Below are 20,442 nucleotides of genomic sequence, written 5' to 3' on the forward strand. Positions count from 1 at the left end.
GAGCCCATGTGCTTTGAGAGAGCACCAATCAGAGCATCCTAGGAGACCACTCCTGAGAGAGACAGGGACAGAGCAGTAAAGGGCCTAGAAACTGGAGTCAGCTGGGCGGAGGCAGAAAGGAGCCTCGATCACCCACTGACTGAGGACTTCATGCAAACCCCAGGACCCCACGGTCACTCTACCTATTATAAAGCTGCAAGTGGACTTCCTCCTTGGATCTACCTGTTTCCATGCTCAGAGTGGCAAGTAAGTTAAGATTTCTGAGACTGAGGGTGCAAGGGCAGACCAGCCTGGGAAAAATCCACAGAAGCCAAGTCGGGTAGAACCAACGGGAGGCTGTGGGATGGCCCACAGACCATGTTCAGTTAACAGTCCTGTGAATCTCACGGATTTCACATCAAAAATCCTTGACACTGGCATCAAATACATACTGTGTTTTTGTAGAAGAAGTACAGCACCATGTTGGCAAGCCGGGAATAGCACCAATGTCCATGAACGATCAAGAGCCTCTCGAGGTATCGGAACTTGGGCACCGCGAAGTCGCTGGCCATCACTGCCTTGAGAGGGAGAGAGCGCCAGTTGTTGGTGCTGCTTCACTGTGCCTGAGGTCCACCTTAACTCCCCCCAAACACAAGGCGCAACGGGGATGCAGAAATGTAGTCTGAACTGGCTGTTACCACTGTCTCCAGGATGAACGCTTGCATTTAAGAAAAATCCAATATCGACCACACTCTAGTTTAGGGATACTGCTCTAGAGGACATATTTAAGATTTCAAATATATGTTACTGATGGATTTGTAAAGTTTTTCTTTTTCTTTCCCATGCTTTTTTATTTTACGCAAACTAAAAAAAAAAATATGGAGATGTATGAAGTTTCCCTGCTTTTTCCCACTCTCTGATGTTTTATTCATCTAAATCATATTAGGATCCCAACCCAAAGATGAACCAAAGCTGCCCCTTAGGTATGCCTCAGGGACAGACAGACAGCTGTTCTGCGAGGTGTCCTCTGGGTCATTCTCCCCAAGAGCCACGGGTGATGAGCAAGGCCAGGCCCATGGATGCCCTGCCCGCCAACCAGCCCAGTCTCAGGATGCCCACTGTAGGGCACTGGACACGGCCTGAAAGGACAGTGGGATGGATGGCAGGCTTCCTCTGCAGACAGGAAAGAGTCCGGGGGAGGAAGCTTGCCTTTACCTCACTGAGCACCACATTCTACACAATGAAACTAACTGGGCCAGACAGTGCCATCCTAATGACAACGTCTGTGTCCAAAATAACTTGGAATACATCACTATTTGGGAATGAATTTCATTATTTTGGGGAAAAATCCATGAAAATGTCAAAGATACATTTTTGCTTATCTTTGAAGGTTGTTCCACACAAACATTTAAGTCTGCTTTTCAAATTTTACAGACTTCCCTTAAATATCACTCCGAAAAGAGCAGGTGATGATACCGTCCCATTTGTGAAATAGAGTAACATCATTACACGTGACAGAAAAGAATGAAGCCTGAGAATGTCTGCTTTCTGAACCCAAAAGTAAGGATCTGAAAGCAAACAGTATCTTTGCCCCCCTTCCTGTCAGTATGTGGGAGCCTTAAGGGTTTTGTGCATCTTTTCCTCCTTTGTTTATTCCACAATTCTTCCTCTCAAAAGTCATGTATTAAGACCCTCTGGTTTCCAGACACAGACTTGGAGACAGATACCGTCACATGTGGTCCCTGTGAAGGGCTGATGTTGAGTCAGAGCTAAGGAGAAGCCCCGGGGGTGTTTGGGAAGCAGCCCCGACCTTGAGAACCGCAGGTATGCCCCTCCTTCCAGGCCCTGCTGGCCTATCCTCCACCCTTCGGCCCAGCTTCCCGCCTCCACACCCTGAACATACCACTCGCTCCCCCAGTCACAGTGGCCTCCCCAGTGCTCCCAGCTGGGCAGGGCCTCCCACCACATCCTCAGCAGGGAAACTCGTGTCGCTCTTTCACAGCACTCACGACAACTCAGCTATGATCCCTGGTTTAAGTCAGAATACTTCTCTACCTTCCCTTTCTGATCTTTCTGAATATTCCATGAGACCCTGCACGGTAGACACTGTGATCACCTGCAGCCCTGGCTCCCAGTCACCTCTTGACCCATGGGGTGCTCAACAAACATGGTCGGCCACATGACTCCTAAAAGACTGGGTGTCTCAGAGTGACAGAATCGCCTTGGTCTTTTCTGTTCCCCTGCCTGGGACACCCTTTCCACCCTGGCTGAGCTGGGGAGCTGCAACTACCATCACTTTTCCTCAGACACTCAGCTTGGACTCCTCGGGTCCCTATAGCCACAGCGCCCACACAGTGTGTCTTCCAGGGAGCTCTGCACAACGTCCCCTTGCTTACTGGACTAACAAGCAAACGCGGCCACATTCCCCTGGGGAACCTGAGCCCTCAGAACAGAAGGCAAAGTGTCGAGTCTTACCGTCACTTTACATAATGCACCCTCAATAAAGAAGTATAACTTCAAGTAAATCCGGAAGCATCCAGTGACACTCCATGCAGAAGTCATGTCCAATCAAAGCTGAGTCTCAGTAATGCCCCTACAGTGAGGCTGATCCCCACACCTCCTTCATGGCTCACTGAATCCTCTGGCTCCTGCCCTGAGGCCCTGCACTGGATACAGCTCATGTCCTTCCTCACCAGCACGCTCAATCTTAGAGACCCTGATACAAAGTGGATTCACTGGCTGCATTTCTCTGCACGTGTGGTTTACAAGAACTGCCCTGGGTAAGGTTTCATTCTAGGAGATGAGTGCAAAGGAGGCCATGCTGAAAAAATCAGATGGAATTAACTATTTTTCTCATTCATTCAACAGACATTTTTGAGCTCCCCCATGTGATGTCAGAGAGAAGGCAATGGCAACCCACTCCAGTAGGCTGCAGTCCATGGGGTCGCTAGGAGTTGGACACAACTAAGCGACTTCACTTTCACTTTTCACTTTCATGCATTGGAGAAGGAAATGGCAAGCTACTCCAGTGTTCTTGCCTGGAGAATCCCAGGGATGGAGGAGCCTGGTGGGCTGCCGTCTATGGGGTCGCACAGAGTTGGACATGACTGAAGCGACTTAGCAGCAGCAGCAGCATGTGATGTCACTGGGAGGAGGGGCAAGGATGAGTCCCAGCTGGGTTCCATTTTCCATTTTATGGAGGAAGAAAACATGTATAGTAACATAACCCAGGTCAGACGAGGCGCAGGAGAGTTATGTGCTGAGGATGAGCCCGGGATGGAGCGACTGTGCTTCTGGCTCAGGACTTTCCATCAAACTGTGATTTCAGTGTCAAGTGAGAAAATCAATGAACCTCCACAAGCATGACACACATGCGTGCTCTAAAGCTAGTTACACGGTGAACACACCACTGAACAACCGATGACCAAAGAGTGAGCCACATCTTGATTTCTAAAAGAGGACAACTGGATAGACTGTTCCCAAAAGTCTCCATCAAGTTAAAAATACTGATTCAAACTTAATCAAATGTAGAACTGCTACATCCCAAAAAAGTACATTTGTAATGAACCATTTATTCATCATCTGGGTCATGTGCGGAGAACCAACACAGTGGCAAGTGAAAAACACAGATGAATTTCCACACGAGTGAGGACGGCTTTCCTCCATCTTCATGGTGACACCAAGACAGAACAGTCCTATAGCAAAGCCCACGGTATCACTGATGTTCAGGAGCAATAAAAAATGCCTTGCAGAGACAACCCACTCCAGGCCACCTTTCCACAGAAACAGACTTAACGGCACATTCACTGCACAGCTTCACTAACACAAAGAGCCGCCTGCCACCTGGTCTACTGCCGGCTTAGCAGCAGGTAAGCACCAGCTGTATCAAGATCCAAGCCTTCAGCTCTGCAGGACGGCTCAGAGGGAGCCCAGCGTGGCTCACAGTGGGAGCCCTTTGGTTGCCCAGGACAGCCCCCTGTCCTTACCTGCATGCCCTCCTGGCCTGAGATTCCCACGCCCACGTCTGCTACCTGGATCATGCTGACGTCATTGGCTCCATCTCCTAGAACAGCACAGGCAGGGAGAATCATGAGCTGAGATGTACATGATTAAACAGGCTTGATGGATCTTCCCAAGACTGTGGTGTGAGCTGGGAACTGTGGAGAGGCCTAGGGAGGAGTGAGGAAGAGGCAGTGCAGCCCCTGCCCCAGGGGAGCCGGGTTATGCAGTCAGAACAAACCTGGTGGGAGGCTTGGACCCACCAGCCAAACCAGGAAGAATCTGAGAAAGCAGCGGCCAGCACCCCTTTCCAGTAAGGACACATTCCAAGCTACTGGCTCAGACACCAGTAGAGCCCTTCACAGAGCACCTAGCACAGAACAGGATCACCGCCTTCACTGTTACTCCTGACCCTCTAGGCTTTGTCACACGGCAGTCAAGGCTACTTCCATTCATACTCCTGTGGGTGGTTTTCTAAACTGAACAAAGGTTGAATTCTGCCCAGCAAACTGTGGAACTCTGCACACTCAAGTCTGGCTAGCTTGTTAGTTACTGTGCCCACCCTTGGGCTCTCTAAGCATGTAATTAAGGAGACCATCTATGTATTTAGTCAAATTGCTGATAGAAAGTGTGTAGAAGCCGAGGGTCAGAGCTCTCAACATCTTTGGGGAAAGACAACCGGTGACTTAAAAGTCATTATCATTCAGTGAGAGTGACTGTTCTTGGAACAGGGCGGCAGAAGGGCCCACATCACAGAATACCTCCCCCATTTCAAACATGTAAGAAGTATAGGTATATAAAGTCAGAGTGACTTGGATGGATTTCTTTCCTCTGTGATTCCCCTGTTCTTTACTGCAGAGGGCCCAATCTGGAGAATAAGTCAGTATTTGTCCAACTGAAATTCTGTGAAGCAATAACCTCTACAGCTCTTCCCAGAATGTCCCATTCAAAATGAGATGTGTGGGCAATGATGCTCTCGGGGTTATTAACTGCTGGATGCCCAGGTGTAGGTCACATTCATGCCTTAACTCATAGAAAGAAATGAGCTAAAAGTTGATGGGTCTTTACCTTTCCTTTCCTTTTGAGATTCTTTTTTGTTTTTTCCTTTCTGACCAGCCTTTTTCTTTCCCCAGTTTCCTAACTGAATGCCACACACCAGTTATGCGGCGGCTGAGTGAGCCGGGCCCTGACCAGGCAGTGAGAATGTGCTGTATCATGTTCAGACTCTCACACCCGGCCCACTGGGGGACGCTGACCTCCTGTTACGGCTGAGGCTGGAGCACGGAGGAGTAAAGTTACCGGTGAGGGTGCAGACCCGGACACCTGCTCAGAGAGACCTAAAGGCCTGTCTGGGCACATGAGGGCAAAGGTGGTCCTGAGACAGCCTCCCCAAAGAGGGGCCATCCTAGAAGAGCGGCCTGTCTTATCTCAGCTGGAACCAGGGGGCTGTGGGTGAACACACACTCACCCCCCTCAGCAGTTACCATGCCCTGGGGATGTGCAGGGCCATCTCCATGACAACCATTCTAGGGCTATCACCAGCCTCAACTGTCCTGATGAGGTGACAGGGTGGCAATTCCTACATCACCAAGGGGGTGCTACCACAGACCTCCTGTAGAAAATACGGCAATTATTACTGATTGGTGAGGAAGCTTTATTTCAGAGTAAGCTCTCACTCAGGTGTGCATTCTCTATGCAGGAAGACCAAACTATTTGATATCGGGGAATCCTGGGGACCACCCCTTTTCCTAGGCTACCTGCAGTCTCTCCCAGCTCTCCCCAGCAGGTGGGGCTGCCACATCCCTGAACCTCCCTGGAGACTGGACTTGAATCGAGTGGGTGCGGAGACAGGTGGGTGCGGGTGCAGACTGGAGAGGAGCCCAGGAGGCTCGCCAGGCCCTCAGTCTGCAAGGAAAAGCCACCATCAGACACACAGTCCTTAAGGAAATTATGGACAATTCAGCAGCTATTCAGAGCTTAGGAGGAATGTTTTAAAATTAGATGCTGGTCTTGAAACAAAATCATCTCCCAGGTGGCTCAGATGGTAAAGAATCAGCCTGCCAATGCAGGAGACCTGGGTTTGATGCCTGGGTGGGAAGATCCCCTGGAGAAGAAAATGACAACCCACTCCAGTATTCTTGCCTGGAGAATCCCATGGACAGAGGAGCCTGTCCACTGGCGGGCTACAGTCCATGTGGTCACAAAGAGTCAGACACAACTGAGTAACACTTCAAACAAAGTTCAGCAGACAAAAAGTGATGGGAATTCAGATCACCATGGAGTCTCTGGGTCCCAAAGCGTGATGAAGTTGGACCCCAGGTGGCTCACAGCCATCAGAAGCACCTACAAAGGTCCTTCTTCCTAAGTTGGCCTGGGGTCAGGCTTAGAGCGTAGGCCTCTGCTGAGGCCAAAGCCACAGGACAGGACTCTCCTGTCTCCCCGGAGACAGTAAGAAGCTCTAACTTTTTAATTTGACACTGAATTACTGACTTCATAATATGTAGCTATATCTGTTGCTAGTGTATTCTGCGGCTTTCAAATCCAAGCTTTATATTTGGAGCAGACTGCTAATTTTATTGCACTGACTGTGATTTTATAAATAGGAAAAAGAGCAAGAAAACGTTTTCCCACCCTAGAGTATAGTATGGAAGGGGTAGGAAATTCAAGATGCTTCAAGAGGAGGCAGCTGCACAGGAGGAGGCTGTCCGGCCTGGATACTTGCCTATGGCCAGGGTCATGGCCTTGAGCTTGCTCCTGACCAGTTTCACCACCATGCTCTTCTGCAGGGGGGTTGAGCGACAGCAAAGGACAGACCGGCACTGCTTAGCGAGGAAGAGGAATTTGTCCTCCAGGTTCTTCTGGAGGGCGTAGGCCAGACTTCTCCCATCGATCACGAGGCTGGGGCCAGAGGCGGTGGCTTCGGAGGGTGGACAGAGCGGGGCGAAGCCCACGCTGAGGCTGCCAGCGGTCCTCTGAGGGCTGCAGGACTGCACGTAGCGCAGGCACTGGTCCAGCAGGGCCTCGCACGCCTCCTGAAGTGGACAGAAGCGGAATGCATGGATCACTCACCCACATCACCACAGCGACACATCTGAGACTCTGCCGGGACCTAGGCTGCAGTCCTGGCCCAGAAGGGCACCCTCCTGCACCTGGGAAGTCAGGGGAAGTGGTCAACTTTCAGCATGAAAGAGTCTGGGTGGGTTTAGGGTTCCTATTAAGATTCTACTTGATTCCATTATACCGCGTAGAGCTTAGCACAGAGCATCTTCACTTGGGAGGCCTGGCCAGACTGGTGGAACTACTGGCTGGTCAGACAATGGGAGCTTTCCAGGCACTTCCCCACGGTCCTCAGAGGCCCTTACTCAGAACTTCTTGTTTCCTAGAGCTACCAAGGAGAGCTTCTGCTGTGATTAGCTTCCAAAGAAGTGTAATCAGAGTATCTTTAAGCTCTCCAGTTGACCAGGAAAAAAAAAAGCCTAATTTCTGAGGCTTTGAATTGGCAGTACCCTTCCAAAGCTGTATCTGAGTCCCAGAAAGGATAGGGAAACTTCCTGGGGAGACCGCAGGGTCAGGGCACAGAGGCATGGGAGGGACAAGTGTTTCTAAGAATGAATAGACTCCAGGAACTCCACTGGTTCCTGCTCCTCCATGGACAGAGAGCCCCAGGTCAGTGAGCGGCTTCCCACATGGCACTGTGGGAATCACTGTGGGAATAAGCACTTACTGAGCACGTTTTCTATTGAGAAAAGTGGGTGAGACAGAGAACAGAAGCCTGAAAAGATGCAGCCATTGACTTTGGGTGATGGGCCAAGAAGCGGGACACACACATAACCCCACGACCACAGCAAGTCACTGAGCAGAATGCGCAGTGTGCCGGATACCGGGAGACGGGAGCCTTGCTCTAGGGTGGGGCTGGGGGCGGCAGTGCCCGGGGAGGCTTTACGGAGAAGGCGGGACTCCACTGCAGAACCACTACGGACGCTCAGGTCCTAACACAAAGCCCTGGCAAGGCAGGACGGAACGAGCAGATCCTGCCCCCACCCTGGAAGCCCGCGGTGGCACCCGGACAGAGTCACCGAGTGGCGCTGAGGACTCAGAGTAAACGGCAGCAGTCAGGCTAGGGAAGGAGACTGGTACTCTAAGCACGGGATGCCTGGACAGAAGCTGGAAGCAAGACAGGAAAGCTCCAGTGCGAGAAGACCTCTACTTCTGGCTTGAAAACCAGAAAAGAGAACTTTCCATGCTCAGGGCAGAGGGAGGAAACCCCATTTTTATTTATTTTCCTCAATTCTCTTGAACCCAGCGCCAGGCGACTCTGCCCCAGGGCAGCAGCAGGAACAGCCATGGTGGCCGGGCTGCCTGTCGCCGGGGACTCCGAGGGAGGCGTCCCTCCTCTCAGACCAACTGCGGCCCAGATGGCAAGGCGGTCGCTGCCCTCCTTCCATCTGTCCGGCCACCACCTTGGCCCCGGAAGTCAGTGCTGAGACACAAAGCAGATCAAGGCAACTCACCCACCTTTCAGCCAGAGGGAGTCCCAGAGAATCAGAAAGAAGTGGACCATTGTTAGGAGTGGGGAGCTGGGCAAAAATATGAGACAGATTCTAACAGCTTGGCAAAGGCTAAACGAAAGTGACACTGAACTCCACGCCCCGAGGCTGTTGGGAGCCTGCAGCCTGCACCCAAGAGGACTGATTACCTGCCTTAAAAAAATACACATTCTCCATAGAATTTAACGTGACCAGAGGGCCATTTGGGGCTTCCTTTGACAGCTCAGTTGGTAAAGAATCTGCCCGCAATGCAGGAGATCCCTGTTCGATTCCTGGGTTAGGAAGATCCCCTGGAGAAGGGATAGGCTACCCACTCCAGTACTCTTGGGCTTCCCTTGTGGCTCAGCTGGTAAAGAATCTGCCTGCAATGCAGGAGACCCTGGTTTAATTACTGGGTTGGGAAGATCCCCTGGAGAAGGGAAAGGCTACCCACTCCAGTACTCTGGCCTGAAGAATTCCATGGACTGTGTAGTCCATGGGGTCGCAAAGAGTCGGACATGACTGAGCAACTGTCAGTTTCATTTTCAGAATGCCATTTAAAATACCCACAATGCAACTCCAAATTTATCAGCAGATAAAGAGCTAGGAAATTCTCAGTGCTGTGGAAAAAGAAAATCTACCGAAGTCAATGCCAAGATGACATATATACTGGAATTATCTGAAAGAGACTGTGAAACAGTCATTAAAAAGTATTCCAATAAGTAAGAAATAAGTCTAGAAATGAATAGAAAGAAAGTCTCAGCAAAAAACATAAGATATAAAGAATAATTAAATACAAATTTCAGAACCCCCAAAACACATTAATCAAAATGTAAAGCTCACTGGATTCCACTTATGTATCCATCATTGGATTACATAAATAATTTATGAAATTTCTCTGTGCTCAAGGAGGGATATTATAACCTCACATTCTGTAAGTGTGAGCTATGCACAATGACTTTCTTTCAAAGAGGACAGTGTGAAATGGGTGAAAAGAATTAGCTTATGGTGGAAAAACCAGACAAAATTAACATCCACAGTAATATGCCACGTTGATAGAATATGCTCTCGACATGATGTGACGAAATGATGAAAATGACCTTTTGTCTGTGGTCTTCTTCCCCAAAGCTCGTAACTTTAATCAAGAGAGAGACATCAGACAATTTTCCATGTAAGACATTCTACAAAACATCTAACTGTATCTATCCTCAAAACTGTCAAGGTCATCCAAAAGAAAGCCTGAGAAACTGTTGTAGCCAGTAAGAACCTGAGGAGACATGACAACTAAATGTAATGTGGGTCCTGAATGAGATTCTGGAAAATAAAAAGGATGACAAGATGAAGATTAAGACAATCTGAATATAGCACAGATTTTAGTAGCAACTGTATACCAATATCCATTTATTAATTGCAATGATGTTAATAATAGGCAAAATTAGGTGTAGGTGAAACAGTACTATCTTCACAATTCTTTTGGTAAATTTAAAACCATCCTATATAAAAAGTTTATTTAAAAAACCCACTGAGGGAGCTCAGTGGCAGAATAGAAATAACAGAAGCAAAAGCCAGTGACCCCAAAGACAAGAGAAATTATCCAATTTGAACAAGAGAAAAAAAATTAAAAACTGGAGAGTGCCTGTGGGACCCTTGAGAAAATATCAAAAGACATGTCATCAGTCTTTGAGAAGAGGAGGAGAAAGTGTACTGCAGAAAAAGCGTTTGATGAAATAATGGCTGAAAACTTAATAAATCTGGTGAGAGACACAGCCCCAAAGATTCAAGGAGCTTAGCAAATACCAGAGTATAAATCAAAAGAAATCCATGCCCAAACATATCATAATGAAGCTGCCTAAAACTAAAGAAAAACACTGGAAAGCAGCCAGATAATGATTCATTAGCTATGGTTCAAATGACTGCTGATTTCTCACTAGGTATGTGGTGAAATAAGACATTCTCTGATGCAGAAAAGCAGGAGGATCTGCCATCAGCGGACCTACTCTAAAAAACAGATAAAGTTAGGGAGTTTGGGATGGGCTCGAACACACTGCTGTAGTCAAAATGGATAACCAACAAGGAGTTATTGTATAGCACACGGAACTCTGGGCAATGTTATGTGACAGCCTGGATGGCAGGGGCACTTGGGGAGAATGGATGTGTGTATATCTACAGCTGAGTCCTTTTGCTGTTCACCTGAAACTATCACATAGTTTATTAATCAGCCGTACCCCAATACAAAATTTAAAAAAAATAGAAGTTCCCCCTAGGAAAGGGGAATTGTGCCACAAGGAAACTTGAAACAATAGAAATGTAAGAAGAGCAGCAAAAATTGCAAATATAATTTAATTTAAGTAAATATTATCTAACTTAAGTAAATATAACAGACCATTCTTTTCCTCTTGATGTCTTTAAAATATGCTTTTAGATTGAAAGGAAAAAAGTATATATCATCTGATGAAGATTTCAATATATGCAACTGTAATATATAAGATACCTACAACACTAGCGGGAAGAGTTGGGGGAAACATGGAGTGATGAGATTTCTTCACTCCACTGACAGGAATGAAGTAGACTGACAGCTTACATACGCACAGTATGCTGCAGCTACTGCTAAGTCGCTTCAGTCGTGTCTGACTCTGTGCGACCCGAGAGACGTCAGCCCCACCAGGCTCCCCTGTCCCTGGGGTTCTCCAGGCAAGAACACTGGAGTGGGTTGCCATTTCCTTCTCCAATATGCACAGTATAAGCCTAATAAATACACTAAAAAGGTTAAGTGATGTCAAAACATATGATAAATTAAAATGGAATACTAAAAAAATATTCAAATAGCTCAAAAGAAGGTAGAAAAAACAGAATAAAAAACAATAATCAAACAAAAGATAACATAGTAGACTTGCATCCAAACGTATTGATAATTAGAATAAATGTAAATGATCTAAGCATATCAGTTAAAAGGAATTGTCTGATATACGAAAACATGACCTATTGTCCAAATGTAATGTCACATTACGTTACATTACAATGCTTCATTTCAAATGTAATGCTACAGGTAGATTAAAAACGGAAAGATCAAACAAAGTGTGCCATGCAAACAGAAATCAAAATATATGGAGTGCATCGAACCTGGCTTGGGGCTGGTGCACTGAGACGACCCAGAGGGATGGTACGGGGAGTGGGGAGGGAGGGGGGTTCAGGATGGGGAACACATGCATACCTGTGGCGGATTCATGTTGATGTATGGCAAAACCAATACAATATTGTAAAGTAACCTCCAATTAAAATAAATAAATTTATATTTAAAAATAAAAAAAATATGGAGTGACTATTTGGGGACAAGATAAATTATTTCAGGCTTTTCAGGTCATTCAGTCTCTGTGACAACTACTCAACACTGCCATTATAGCATGAACACAGCCTACTGTATATAAAAACACAGAGAAGGCTGTGTTCAAATACAACACCATAAAAACAGGTTCAGTTCAGTTCAGTTGCTCAGTCGTGTCCGACTCTTTGGGACCCCATGAATCGCAGCACGCCAGGCCTCCCTGTCCATCACCAACTCCCAGAGTTCACTCAGACTCACGTCCATCGAGTCAGTGATGCCATCCAGCCATCTCATCCTCTGTCGTCCCCTTCTCCTCCTGTCCCCAATCCCTCCCAGCATCACAGCCTTTTCCAGTGAGTCAACTCTTCGCATGAGGTGGCCAAAGTACTGGAGCTTCAGCTTTAGCATCATTCCTTCCAAAGAAATCCCAGGGTTGATCTCCTTCAGAATGGACTGGTTGGATCTCCTTGCAGTCCAAGGGACTCTTACAACAGGTAGCAGGCTGGATTGGAGGCATAAGGCAGTTTTCCAATTCTTATTACAGAAGAAGTACCATCTCTCAACAGGAGCTAATTGATCCACCAGCCAACAACGTCACAAAACATACATTCTTTCCATGTGCATATGAACATTCACCAAGAAAGACCATAGCCTGGGTCATTAAAATAAGGAAGCCGTGGTACACATACACAATGGAGTATTACTCAGCCATTAAAAAGAATACATTTGAGTCAGTTCTAATGAGGTGGATGAAACTGGAGCCTATTATACAGAGTGAAATAAGCCAGAAAGAAAAACACCAATACAGTATACTAATGCATATATATTGAATTTAGAAAGATGGTAATGATAACCCTGTATGCAGGGCAGCAAAAGAGACACAGATGTATAGAACAGTCTTTTGGACTCTGTGGGAGAGGGAGAGGGTGGGATGATTTGGGAGAATGGCATTGAAACGTGTATAATATCATATAAGAAACAAATCACCGGTCCAAGGTTCGATGCAGGATTCAGGATGCTTGGGGCTGGTGCACTGGGATGACCCAGAGGGACGGTACGGGGAGGGAGGTGGGAGGGGGGTTCAGGATGGGGAACATGTGTATACCCATGGTGGATTCATGTTGATGTGTGGCAAAACTAATACAATGTTGTAAAGTAATTAGCCTCCAATTAAAATTTAAAAATTTATAATGAATATAAAAGAATAAAAATAAAAAGCACATTCTACACAATGGAATATTACTCAGCCATGAAAAGGAACACATTTGAGTCAGTTCTGATGAGGTGGATGAACCTAGAACCTATTATACAGAGTGAAGTTAGTCAGAAAGAAAAAGATAAATATCATATTCTAATGCACATATATGGAATCTAGAAAAATGGTTCTGAAGAATTTATTTAGAGGGCAACAATGGAGAAACAGATGTAGAGGATAGACTTATGGACATGGGGAGAGGGGAGGAGAGGGTGAGATGTATGGAAAGAGTAACATGGAAACATACATTACAATATGTAAAATAGATAGCCAACAGAAATTTACTGTATGTCTCAGGAAACTCAAACAGGGGCGCTATATCAACCAAGAAGGGAGAGAGATGGGAGGAACACTCACAAGGGAGGGGATATATGTATACTTATGGCTGATTCATGTTGAGGTTTGACAGAAAACAGCAAAATTCTGTAAAGCAATTATCCGTCAATAAAAAAATAATTAAAAAAAACTGAAAAAAGCATATTCTCTGACAAGAATGGACAGAAATCAACAGAATAGGTGTAAAATAGAAAGCGACAACAGAAAGCCAACAGGAAAACTCCAAACACTTGGAAATTAGACAAAATCAGTTCAGTTCAATTGCTCAGACATGTCCAACTCTTTGCGACCCCATGGACTGCAGCACATCAGGCTTCCCGGTCCGTCATCAACTCCCGGAACTTACTCAAAGTCAAGTCCATAGATTTGGTGATGCCATCCAACCATCTCTTCCTCATCTCCTCCTGCTTTCAATCTTTCCCAGCATCAGGGTCTTTTCCAGTGAGTCAGCTCTTCGCATGAGGTGGCCAGAGTATTGGAGTTTCAGCTTCAACATCAGTCCTTCCAATGAACACCCAGGACTGATCTCCTTTAGGATGGACTGGTTGGATCTCCTTGCAGTCCAAGGGACTCTCAAGAGTCTTCTCCAACACCACAGTTCAAAAGCATCAATTCTTCAGTGCTCAGTTTTCTTTATAGTCCAATTCTCACATCCATACTCGACTACTGGAAAAAACATAGCCTTGACTAGACAGACCTTTGTTGGCAAAGTAATATGCTTTGCTTTTTAATATGTTGCCTAGGTTTGTCATAGCTTTTCTTCCAAGGAACAAGTGTCTTCTAATTTCATGGTTGCAGTCACCATCTACAGTGATTTTGGAGCCCCCAAAATAAAGTCTGTGATTCTTTCCATTGTTTCCCTATTTACCATGAAGTGATGGAACTGCATGCCATAATCTTAGTTTTCTGAATGTTGAGTTTTAAGCCAACTTTTTCACTCTCCTCTTTCACTTCTCTCTGCCATAAGGGTGGTGTTATCTGCGTATCTGAAGTTACTGATATTTTTCCCAGAAATCTTGATTTCAGCTTGTGCTTCACCCAGTCCAGCAATTCTCATGATGTACTCTGCATATAAGTTAAATAAGTAGGTTGACAATATACAGCCTTGATGTACTCCTTTCCCAATTTGGGACCAGTCTGTTGCTCCATGCCTGGTTGTAACCGTTGCTTCCTGACCTGCATACAGATTTCTCAGGAGGCAGGTCAGGTGGCCTGGTATTCCTGTCCCTTTCACAATTTTCCACAGTTTGCTGTGATCCACACAGTCAAACACTTTGGCATAATCAATAAAGCAAAAAGTAGGTATCTTTCTGGAATTCTCTTGCTTTTTCAATGATACAACGGATGTTAGCAATTTGATCTCTCGTTCCTCTGCCTTTTCTAAATCCAGCTTGAATATATGGAAGTTCTTGGTTCACACATACTGTTGAAGCCTGGCTTGGATAATTTTGAGCATTACTTTGGTATCATGTGAAATGAGTGCAATTGTGCAGTAGTTTGAGCATTCTTTGGTATTGCTTTTCTTTGGGATTGGAATGAAAACAGACCTTTTCTAGTCCCGTGGCCACTGCTGAGTTTTCCAAATTTGCTGGCATAGTGAGTGCAGCACTTTCACAGCAAAATCTTTTAGGATTTGAAATAGGTCAACTGGAATTCCATCACCTCCACTAGCTTTGTTCGCAATGATGTTTCCTAAGGCCCACTTGACTTTGCATTCCAGGATGTCTGGCTCCAGGTGAGTGATCACACCATCGTGGTTATCTGGGTAATGAAGATCTTTTTTGTATCGTTCTTCTGTGTATTCTTGTCATATCTTCTTAATATCTTCTGCTTCTGTTAGATCTGTACCATTTCTGTCCTTTATTATGCCCATCTTTGCATGAAACGTTCCCTTTGTATCTCTAAGAGATCTCTGGTCTTTCCCAGTCTGTTGTTTTCCTCTACTTCTTTGCATTGATCACTGAAGAAGGCTTTCTTCTCTCTCCTTGCTATTCTTTGGAACTCTGCATTCCAGTGGGTATATCTTTCCTTTTCTCCCTTGTCTTTAGCTTCTCTTCTTTTCTCAGGTATTTGTAAGGCCTCATCAGACAACCATTTTGCCTTTTGCATTTCTTTTTCTTGGGGATGGTCTTGATCACTGCCTTCTGTACAATGTCATGAACCTCTTTCCATAGTTCTTCAGGCACTCTATCAGATCTAATCCCTTGAAACTATTTGTCACTTCCACTGTATAATTGTAAGGGATTTGCTTTAGGTCATTCCTGAATGGTCTAGTGGTTTTCCCTACTTTCTTCAATTTCAGTCTGAATTTGGCAATAAGGAGCTCATGATCTGAGCCACAGTCAGCTCCCGGTCTTCGTTTTTCCTGACTGTATACAGCTTCTCCATCTTTAGCTGCAAAGAATATAATCAATCTGATTTCAGTATTGACCATCTGGCAATGTCCATGTGTGGTCTTCTCTTTTGTTGTTGGAAGGTGTTTGCTATGACAAGTGCGTTCTCTTGGTAAAACTCTGTTAGCTTTTGCCCTGCTTCATTCTGTACTCCAAGGCCAAATTTGCCTGTTACTCCAGGTAGCTCTTGACTTCCTACTTTTGCATTCCAGTCCCCTATAATGAAAAGGACATCTTTTTTGGGTGTTAGTTCTAGAAGGTCTTGTAGGTCTTCATAGAACCGTTCAACTTCAGCATTACTGGTCAGGGCATAGATTTGGATTACTGTGATATTGAATGGTTTGCCTTGGAAACGAACAGAGAGCATTCTGTCGTTTTTGAGACTGTATCCAAGTACTGCATTCTGGACTCTTCTGTTGACTGTGATGGCCACTCCATTTCTTCTAAGGGATTCTTGCCCACAGTAGTAGATATAGTGGTCATCTGAGTTAAATTCACCCACTCCAGTCCATTTTAGTTCACTAACTCCTAAATGGCGATGTTCACTCTTGCCATCTCGTTTGACCACTTCCAATTTCATGGACCTAACATTCCAGATTCCTATGCAATATTGCTCTTTTATAGCACTGGACTTTACTTCCATCACGAGTCATCCACAATTGGGTGTTGTTTTTGCTTTGGCTCTGTCTCTTCATTCTTTCTCAAGTTATTTCTCCACTGATTTCTAGTAGCATGTTGAGCACCTACAGACTTGGGGAGTTCATCTTTCAGTGTCCTATCTTTTTGCCTTTTCATACTGTTCACGGAGTTCTCAAGGCAAGAATACTGAAGTGGTTTGCCATTCCCTTCTCCTTGGACCACATTTTGTCAGAACTCTTCACCATGTCCTGTACATTTTGAGTGGCCCTACGTGGTTTTCTCATTGTTTCCTTGAGTTAGACAAGGCTTGGTTAGTTTTAATAGTTTTAATAGATTGGTTAATCTGCCCTCTGATAGAGAAGGATAAGAAGTTTATGGAAGGTTCCTGATGGGAGAGACTGACTGAGGGGGAAACAGGGTCTTGTTGTGATGGGCGGGGCCATGCTCAGTAAATCTTTAATCCAATTTTCTGCTGATGGAGGCACTGAGTGCAGCAGTGCATCATGGGACCTTTTGAAGGAGGTAGCTATTATCTTTCATTACCTCCACCATAGTTTGGCTTCAGGTAGAACAGGGAGGGAACACAGCCCCGCCCATCAACAGAAAATTGGATTAAAGATTAAACAAAATACTGCTTATTTATTTTAAAACTTATTTAAAAACTCACAAGACAGCATGGTATTGAAGAAGGGATAGATACAGGTATGGAACATAACAGAAATCTAAAAATAGACGCACAACAAATAGGAACAACTGATTTTCAACAAAGGTATAAAGTCAATTTAGTGGAGAAAAGACAAGCTGTCTACAAACAGTTCCTGAGTAACTGGCCAGCTACATGCAGAAAAACACAGTTTGATGTAAACCTCATACACTATACACAAAATTCTACACAAAACAGATTGTGTCTAAAGGTGAGATGCTACACTATAAACCTTTTAGGAGAAAACAAAGGTGAAAACTCTGTGATAAGGCACATCTTAAGTGTGATACCTACATGATCCATAAAGGCTGGACTTCCTCTTCCCCTGGAGGAGATGTTCCAAGGAAGAGCCACTCTGGAAGAGTCTGTGGGAAGAGACCCACCCTCTCCATGGGGGGATTTCAGTCAACAGAGGTGAGGGATGACAACCCAAGTGGTGCTGGGGCATTAATGAGATAACACGTGCTGTCTTGGGAATGCCAATGCCGAATGGACAGCTGCCCTAGCTCCATGAGAGCTCACGAGACACTCTGATACTGCTGGCTGGACAGTAGCTCAGGAAAAAGCTGGTTGAACTCTGCATTATGAAGCTCAGACGTGTTCCTGAAAAGTCCCAGCAAATCCCCTATCTTCCAAGACAATAAGAAACACAACACAGGTATAAACAGAGGTGAAGAACAAAGGCCCACCTCACAGCAAGTGCCAGAAATGGAAGACATTCCTTCCTGCCCCTCTCTGGGGCTGGGGGGTTTGGGATTGCCTCAGTAAAGCAGCCTCCCTAACATCCACCCACCTGGGATTCGGCATTCAGGGTGATGACTTCCTCGTCATGGTCCAGAAGTTTGCAGGCGTGAGCGATGTTAACGGCTGTTTCCTGTTTGTCGCCGGTGAGAACCCAAATCTGCAGACCTGCTTGACGCAGTTTAGCAATGGTTTCGGGGACTCCGTCCTGCAGGCGGTCTTCAATCCCGGTGGCACCTGCTCAAAGGTACCAGTGTAGGTGAGGCCTTGCTTCCGGGCCCCTGCCCTGACCAGCATGAATACTACACTCCAGCTCAGCACAGGTCCTGGCCCCACCCTGCAGACTGGACCCTGCTGAAGTCCATCTTCTCTGGAAGCACTGGTGTGATTCCTCATTCAGGATATGGGGGTACCTTCACCAGCTCTCGACTCCATACAATAGGGACAGCTGGGAGCACTAAACATTAATTCTCTGGACATTGAACAGAACACCTCCAAGGCTTCCTAACATGCAGTGAACTTTTAACTTTACAGATAGCTTGGAAATAAAGTTTGTGGGGAGATGGTGAGAATGACCATACCCCGAGGGATGAAAAGTTTTCAAGCTTATCCATCCTGCAGAAAGCTTCTGGTAAATGAGCCCACAGTGATGGCTCTCAACAGTGTTTACCATTAGCTGTTGAAACAGACCACAGAGGCCCATTATTTCTTGAAAGCAACATTATCCTGATGCTTTTTCCACAAATATAAAAATTAAGGAGCAGATTTTTCATGTGCAAGTCTCAGTATTTTAGGAAAAGTACACCACTTAGTGCAGAAAAGCGTCCTCTAGGCCAGCCTGGTTTTCCTGCTTCCAGCTTGGTGAGATGGCCTCCATCTTTCTTTTAGAAGTGCAGCATTGCCCGAGGCTTCCTTGTCAGCCTTGCCTTTCTCTTTCATGCATGCTGTTCCCTGTGCTGGGATGCTGCTATGGACTAAAATGTTTGTGTCCCTCCTAAAAGTCCATAGTCCATTGGTGCCCTAATCCCCAGGGTAATGGCATTAGCAGCTGGGGCCTTTGGGAGGCAATTAGGTCATGAGAGTGAGCTCTCGTGAATGGGATTAGTGCCTTTATATTAAAAGATATGAGAGAGCTGACTTTTATGCATAAAAGGCAGCCCTGTATGAGTCTAACAGTTTCTGACTGTTCCTGGGATGGAGAGACCATTTTAAGCATCAGTTGTTGAGAAACCTTGCTTCTTATCACTATTTTTGGTAGGAAAGCAGGATTTTAGGGGAGGAAAGTCTTACGTGGTACCCAGAAGGGTGGCACAGGGAATGACCCAAAAACTGACCAGAGAGGAGAATGTTCAATGGAGCTGCCCCACCCGGGGGGTGTGCTAGAGTCAGACCAGCTGTTTTGTTGTTTAGTCACTGAGTCATGTCTGACTCTGCTGCAGCCCTCTGGACTGTAGCCCGCCAGGCTCCTCTGTCCGTGGGATTTCCCAGGCAAGAATACTGGAGTGGGTTGTCACTTCCTTCTCCAGGCGATCTTCTAGACCCACGGATCCAACCGAGGTCTCCTGCTTTGCAGGTGGATTTTTTATTGCTGGGCTACAAGGGAAGCCCAGTGTCAAGCCAGGGGGGTACTTAATGAAGACCAGTGTGGGCAGAGCTGCTGTGGACTACAGCCAGGGTACCTCTCTGCCTGGGATGCTGCAAACTCCACCCCGCCCTACAGGACACCAGCTGGCTTGAGAACATAATTACCCAACAAATGCAGATTCGTCTCCAGGCGAATGGCGGACTGAAAGAGGAGCTCCTCCCGGTTGTCCACGGCAGATTCTGCTTCCAAGTGGCTCTGTAGCCAACAGGCATACTCTTCCTTACTCAGAACCTGGGTGAGACCCACTGATGAGCTCATGGGCTGCGCCCCGCTGTGGGGCTCTGCCCCTCCGTGGAGCTGCCTACTCACCCTCTTGGCAATGCATAAGGTGCGCAGGCCCTCCACTGCATACAAGTTGAGGTAATTCTGGGTCTTGCTGCGGATCTTCATTTGATGCCTTCCTCTGGCGTCATCTAAGTTGGAAATGGGAGAAGGAAAAAAAAAATGAGTGAGAACAACAGAGCCCAGTGGAATGCCCTGGTTCCCTCAGACTCCGGGCCTGTTGAAATCAGTCTGCAGTGATGGTCACTGCTGAGATTTCCACAGCTGAGAGCTCAGCACCATCAGGGTCTAGTTGGGAACTTTCCCCATCCAAGGAGAAAAAAGAGCTGCATTTGTATTCTTGCTGGAGAATCCCACAAACAGAGGAGACTGGTGGGCTACCATCCATGGGGCCGCAAAGAGTTGGACAGGACTGAACGACTAATACAACACAACAGCAACACAAAGTGCCCATGCTCAGAGAGAAAGCTGGTTTCCAGGGGCTGGGGGAGGAGGGGAGGAAGGAGCGATACAGAGTTTCAGTTTTGCAAGATGGAAATTCCTGGAGATCTGCTGCACACCAATGCAAATATTACTCAACACTACTGAACCGTACACTCAAAACTGGTTAAGAAGGTAAACT

At 46.2% G+C, this 20,442-nt stretch overlaps 1 protein-coding gene across 2 annotated transcripts in view; it reads right to left on the reverse strand.

Moving 5' to 3' along the window:
* The window catches only part of ATP10A (ATPase phospholipid transporting 10A (putative)), a 180,640-nt gene that overhangs the window by 8,202 nt on the left and 151,996 nt on the right, over window positions 1-20,442 (reverse strand). For both annotated transcript variants that reach the window (XM_069560244.1, XM_069560245.1), the window contains 6 exons: window positions 19,848-19,951; window positions 19,643-19,769; window positions 17,946-18,130; window positions 6,701-7,010; window positions 3,966-4,042; window positions 432-557 (listed from right to left, as the gene is read on the reverse strand). In XM_069560244.1, the coding sequence (XP_069416345.1) occupies window positions 432-557; window positions 3,966-4,042; window positions 6,701-7,010; window positions 17,946-18,130; window positions 19,643-19,769; window positions 19,848-19,951 (929 nt within the window). The remainder of the gene's footprint in view (window positions 1-431; window positions 558-3,965; window positions 4,043-6,700; window positions 7,011-17,945; window positions 18,131-19,642; window positions 19,770-19,847; window positions 19,952-20,442) is intronic.

This window comes from Ovis canadensis, chromosome 18, assembly GCF_042477335.2.
Source record: "Ovis canadensis isolate MfBH-ARS-UI-01 breed Bighorn chromosome 18, ARS-UI_OviCan_v2, whole genome shotgun sequence".
Classification (NCBI taxonomy): Eukaryota; Metazoa; Chordata; class Mammalia; order Artiodactyla; family Bovidae; genus Ovis; species Ovis canadensis.